We start from the raw sequence: 6530 nt of genomic DNA, 5'->3' as shown, positions 1-6530 counted from the left end.
CATGGAGGAACTGTGACCTCAAAATGAGACTGAGAGGAGAAACGAGCAGGAGGAGGAGGAGGATCAACCAATCAGATCGTCATGAGCGGCTGTCAGTTTGAATCCTTTTGAACAAACTCTGAAGGTTTTCCTCACATCTGAAGAACCCACGAGTCGGAAACATCATTTAGGGGCACAAGGAAAAGTTCAAACCTGGAAGAGAAACTCCACCCCTGTGTGTGTCTCCAGGTGTCTCCAGGTCAGCGGCATGGGAAAAGCCCTCGGGCCTCAAAGAGATTTCTTTTAAAAAGCATTATAAAAAACGTTCCTGCTGAGCTGCTCCATTGATTTCTCATTAGCTGCTGTTGGTTTCTTATCGGCTGAAGAACGTCTTGGTGTTAGGAGGGAAGTCTGACATCACGTGACATCACAGCGGGCGCTCCGAATGTTTCACGTCCAGTGAACACAAAGAGACTCACAACCCTGTTCGCTTGACACAGCCTCGTGGTACTGTCTTTCTGGGGACCCGCCGTTGACATAATGGAGCCCTAAACCCAGTCTCAACCCTTTAACAGAGCTTTAAACTGGAGGGGTCCAGCATTTTGGTCCCCATAAAGCTAGTTGGACCCCACAAGTATAGCGGAATCCCAGTTTTTAGACCCCATGAATATAGCAAAACAAACACACACACACACTCAGGTCAGTGCTCATTACTGCAGCTCTTCAGACGCTGCAGAGTGAACTGAATATCTTTGCCTGTCACATTCACTTTATCTACACTGTCACACACACACACACACACACACACACACACACTAACACGCACTCAGTGGACCATAACAAAGTGTCCTGTCTGACAGAATCTGGTATACTCGATGTGTGTATCTGACAGTATCACACAGTGCAGTACACATACAGTGCAGTACACACAGTACTATGCATACACAGTACTTACATGATCCGCTGTATGTATGCAACATTATCTCAACGGTTAAACAGCAAAACACAAACAAAGTTTTGTCTCCGCCACTGTTTAATCTGTGATCTCATCAGACGGCCGACTCTTCAGGTGTTCACTGACTCACAGCAGAGATAGAAAAATATCATCTGGAATAATAAAAGTACAGCAGCAGGGTCTGGTTTCTTAAACGCTGTGTTGGTTCAGTTTAGCTTTGTGGACGCTGCAGGACAACAGAAGATAATTCACACAGAGGAAACATTTCACACGGTGAATAAATCAGGTTCCGTCATCACCTCAGAGTGAAGAGTGGAAAGAAAAACAAAGGAATTTGATATTGAAATGACAAATCGCTCCCAAAATGAACAACCCCTTCTCTTCCCAACTCCTCACATACGGACGCTTGGTCAGACCCCGTGGCATCACTCTTTAACGCCTTGGGAACCCTTTAGCATTATTTTTGTGCGTGTCAGGTTAGCAAGAATAAATATGTCTGGTTAGACTTTCAAAATAAAGTAAGCTGTAAATGTTGTTAAAATAACTATGTTACTTACATAACTTATGTCAGTTACGCATCACTAAAAACAATCAATGTTGACTTTTTGTTTTACACAGAAAACAAACACCGGTCTCCTGGTTAAAGTCTTTGTCCCACCATCCAACCTCTTTACTCTGACTGCTCTTTTAGTCGTAGCACTTTCAGCGTTGAACTATGGCGCTAAAGGGCGCCATGTGCGTTGGTACCAGACGCTGAAACGTGACCTGGGAATGAGAGTGGCTTGAAATTAATTTGAAACTTCTGACATGCAGAAAACGAACCAAACTACGAATCTTAAGGCATTGTTTACTTTTTATTTCTGTTCTTTACTTTAACTCACTTCCTGTTGTCAGATTTCATTTGATCAGATCATCATTTCAATATCAAATGTCCTGATTATCTCTAGTAGCAGAGTAAAATGAAGAATTCATATAATAATATTGATAATCTTTGTATTATTATATCATTTCTATGTAAGATATTTTTTTTGTGAAATTATTCTGTGAAGAACTGACGTTGTACTTTACTGTGAAATCTCCCCACACTATGATCTGGTTCAGAGACCGGCTCCCATGTAAACCCTGTAGCAGGTTCCTTCCTGAACCTGACGTGTCTTCATGCTTCTTCAGATGTGTTCTCTTGAACAGTTCAGCAGCTCTGAGCTCCATCAGACCTCCTGACGTCATGAAGACGCGTATCCTTCATCAGGTTTTGGTCCCGTGGTGATTCTAGCGGGCTGAAACTAAATGAAGGTTACACACTGTAACCTCAGATCCACAGATCCAGAGTGCAGCTGAGAGGCTGGACAGTGTTAACCCCTCTCCAGCCAATCAGAACAAAGTTAAATTCAACTGAACTTCTATCAGGACAGACAAGAAGGCTCCAACAGTTTCTATTGGTTTCTACTGTGATTCAACTCATCAAGGTAACTTAGTAACCACTTTCCTGAACTAGTTCCCCCACCTGTCTGTCTCTGCAGCTTCGTTAACCTGATGACCATCAGCCCCCTGAACACTGACGTCAGCTAGCTGCGTTAGCTGGATGAATTCAGCTAACTTTGCCAGATATATTTAAAATCAGCCAGCTGAGCTAAAACTGTATGAGGTCAGCACCACGTCAGTCCGGCGGGCCTTCTGAGGCCACGTTGGTCCAGATGGCCCCTGAGGCCAGAATGTGTGTTTGTAAGCTGCATATCAGGTGTAGCTAACAGTAGCTAACAGGAAGCTAGTTAGGACGTTGCCGGTTGCTGGTCACTTGTCAGAAACACAGCGTTCATCTGTTGCCGTCCTTGAGGTGTGACGGTGTAGTTCCAGAGTCAGCTGACAGCTGGGCTCTGCTCTGATTGGCTGACAACAGCCAGAGGCAGGTCAGTGGGGCAGTGAAGCCAACGTGCCTCAGTCAGTACGCTGCTGGTCCCAAACTCTGAATCCTCTGAGTCCTCCTGTCGTTTGGTCTGATCCTGCTGAGTGTTCAGCTGCTGTACTCTGGGGCCTAGACACTAAAACACAGACACCATCTGAAGATATCAATTATTTATATTGAAATAATTATATAATAAAAGTTATTTATATTGTAGAATGTATATTGATTAATAATAACATTTACAGCTGTAAAACTAAAACACAGTAACGTACAGAAACTCTGCTAAACCCTGCATACCTGGGGGACAACCTGTACACCCGAGAGATACCCTGCATACCTGAAGTACACCCTGTATACCCGGGGGATACCCTGCATACCTGAAGTACACCCTGTATACCTGAAGTACACCCTGTATACCTGGGGGACAACCTGTACACCCGAGGGATACCCTGCATACCTGAAGTACACCCTGTATACCTGAAGTACACCCTGTATACCTGGGGGACAACCTGTACACCTGGGGGATACCCTGCATACCTGAAGTACACCCTGTATATCTGGGGGATACCCTGCATACCTGAAGTACACCCTGTATACCTGAAGTACACCCTGTACACCCGGGGGATACCCTGCATACCTGAAGTACACCCTGTATACCTGAAGTACACCCTGTTCACCCGGGGGATACCCTGCATACCTGAAGTACACCCTGTACACCCGGGGGATACCCTGCATACCTGAAGTACACCCTGCATACCTGGGGGATACCCTGCATACCTGAAGTACACCCTGTACACCCGGGGGATACCCTGTATACCTGGGGGACACCCTGCATACCTGAAGTAAACCCTGCTTACCTGAAGTACACCCTGCATACCTGGGGGACACCCTACATACCTGAAGTACGCCCTGCATACATGGGGGACACCCTGCATACCTGAAGTAAACCCTGCATACCTGAAGTACACCATGCATACCTGAAGTAAACCCTGCATACCTGAAGTACACCCTGCATACCTAGGGGGCACCCTGCATACCTGGGGGACACCCTGCATACCTGAAGTACACCCTGTATACCTGAAGTGCACCTTGCATCCCTGAAGTAAACCCTGTATACCTGAAGTACACCTTGCATACCTGAAGTAAACCCTGTATACCTGAAGTAAACCCTGTATACCTGAAGTACACCCTGCTTACCTGAAGTACACCCTGCATATCTGAATTACACCCTGTATACCTGAAGTAAACCCTGTATACCTGAAGTACACCATGCATACCTGAAGTACACCCTGCATACCTGAAGTAAACCCTGTATGCCTGAAGTACACCCTGAATACCTGAAGTAAACCCTGTATACCTGAAGTACACCTTGCATACCTGAAGTAAACCCTGTATACCTGAAGTACACCCTGCATACCTGAAGTACACTCTGTTTACCTGCAGGAATCACCTTTGGTAGACGTGTTTATCCATGCTGCTACTCCTGTTGCCCCACCCAAACAACCCTTTTTGCCCTGCAGTAAACCATGTTGCTGTGGGACTCACCGGCTGCTGTTACGACCAGAGGATAAAGGCCAAAGAGAAGAAAAGAAACAGAAATAGAAACTAAAAGAAAAAGAAGAAAACAGAGGAGAGTCAGTTGAAAGTCACAGAGAGCAATTACTGCTGGCTTCCATTGGTGATTATCAGCTGTCGACTGATTGAACATTAATGTCCATCCAAAACCAGACTAGACTTAGTAGTAGTAGTACTAATAGTAGTAGTGGTGGTGGTGGTAGTGGTAGTGGTAGCAGTAGTAGTAGTAGTAGCAGTAGTGGTGGTAGTAGTTTCATAGCATTACCTTCTCTTCCAACTCTTTTATTTGTCGTTTCTGTGCTTCTATAAATTCCTCCAGCTCCTTGTTTCTCTGTGAAACATACAAACATCATGTCCATTACACAAAATAAAACATACAGCACCCGCAGATAAACATTTATCTATCAGGTATGAACCTGTTGTTCTAATGTCTACCTGTTGTTCTAATGTCTACCTGTTGTTCTAAAGTTTACCTGTTATTCTAAAATTTACCTGTTGTTCTAATGTTTACCTGTTGTGTGAGTTGCAGTAGTTCCATCCTCTCTCTGAGGATCTGGGCGTCTCTCTCTCGCAGCTCGAACATCACACTCCGTTTCCATTGGTCCATTGCTCTCTTAAGCTCCTCCCTCTCTTCCTCCGTCAGTGTTTCAGACAGACGACCCTCCATCTTTAATCCCTCCATCCTGGACTCCTCCTCCTGTTGCAGAGCCTCAAACAACATGGCCTCCAGCTCCAGGATCCTCTGCATCGAGGAGAGACATTTTAAAATGAAAAAAGATTTATCTGATTGTAGCGGAGTTCTCTTCCAAACTCCTCAAAAATTGGGAAAAACACAGGCGTAGTCGAAAAACAGTGACGTGATTTTTAATAGGCCAGCCTCCAAAGTGCAAACAGTGAAACTTTTTCACAACTTACTCAATAATAAAGTTAGAAAAAGAGTTCTTCAGTAACTCAACTTCTCTCTCCCACAAAAACACAGCTCACTAGTTACCTCCTCTGTCACCAGGCCAGGACTGACTTCACAGGCCCACAGGTGCAACTTTTAAAGCCAGTAGCCCCGCCCACTGGGCTCAACAATTATTTACACAATTTACGAACTACAGAAAAGGATTTATATTTATTACACTTCAACATATTTTCAACAATAATTATATCCATCTCCACAAACATTTTCCTCCCCCTGAAACAGTTATTTGCATCACAAATAATTTTTTAACCAAAAACCATAATTGTGCAGTTCATGTGATCAGGAAAGCGCGCGAGAAAATACTATTTAAAAGACGGAAATGTTACGCTCCTGTTTGCCAAACCGAACGGGAAACAACAGAGCCTTGATCGTGCTACTGAAACGGCAAAGAAAAATGCATAATAACAGGTTTTTGAAGGCTTAATGAAGCTGGAAGGGAGCGGAGAGTGTGTGTGTGTATCTGTCCCACTGATCATAAAAATTAATATAACTCTGCTGGAATATAATAAAAAATTATAAAAAATAAATTATGAAATGGTGATTGTGACGCTATTTATACCTAGGGTAAACCCTGTAAGACCGGGCCACCACAGTTTACCCTGTGAACACAGAGGGAACCCTGTGGCCTGTAGAAGGGAGTTCAACCTCCTCAGAGTTAACTCGGGGTTATCGGGCAAACTCAGGGTAACAAACTGACCTCCTACACTGCAGTTAAACTACGACGGTGGATCAGACGTTGGTTAGTTGAGTCCGTGTTAACTTAATTGGACTTGGTGCGCGTTCACATAAAAGCGACGTGTTCGGCCGTGCAGGCAGACTTTTTTCGCAACGGCGCATGCTCCGTATTTCTCCAGAGGAACGCACGTTGGTAGTGTCAGGAAATGATGAATGTAAAGACAACGGCTAAATCTAATATCGTGGCGGCCGACAAAGCCAGGGAGGCTTGTTGGCATCGCATGGAGTGAATTTGTAGCCTAATTATCTTCACAGTGTTCTTATTGTAGTTCAAATCTCTGTGATGAATTTTTTGGGCTCTTCTTTTATGTGTAATATGATTAAGATGTAAAGGTCCAGCTGCACATAAGGTCCACTGTAAAAAGGAGGTTAATTTCCAAGATTAATGTACAAGTAAAAAACTTGAATATCACACA

General features: G+C 44.2%; 1 protein-coding gene across 1 annotated transcript in view; it reads right to left on the bottom strand.

The window, feature by feature from the left end:
* Positions 1–777: 777 nt before the first annotated feature.
* Positions 778–6530, bottom strand: part of LOC119885097 (janus kinase and microtubule-interacting protein 3-like) — a 33540-nt gene continuing 27787 nt past the window's right edge. The window contains 4 exon segments of the mRNA XM_038695338.1: positions 778–2973; positions 4383–4442; positions 4678–4743; positions 4924–5154. Of these exon segments, the coding sequence (XP_038551266.1) occupies positions 4392–4442; positions 4678–4743; positions 4924–5154 (348 nt within the window). The 3' untranslated portion in view covers positions 778–2973; positions 4383–4391.

The sequence above is a fragment of the Micropterus salmoides genome, unplaced genomic scaffold (assembly GCF_014851395.1).
Source record: "Micropterus salmoides isolate LMB-PRFRI ecotype aquatic unplaced genomic scaffold, ASM1485139v1 Ms_hic_scaffold_3923, whole genome shotgun sequence".
Taxonomy (NCBI): domain Eukaryota; kingdom Metazoa; phylum Chordata; class Actinopteri; order Centrarchiformes; family Centrarchidae; genus Micropterus; species Micropterus salmoides.
The sequence above is the reverse complement of the archived record's forward strand: the minus strand, read 5'-3'. Positions and strand labels throughout refer to the sequence as shown.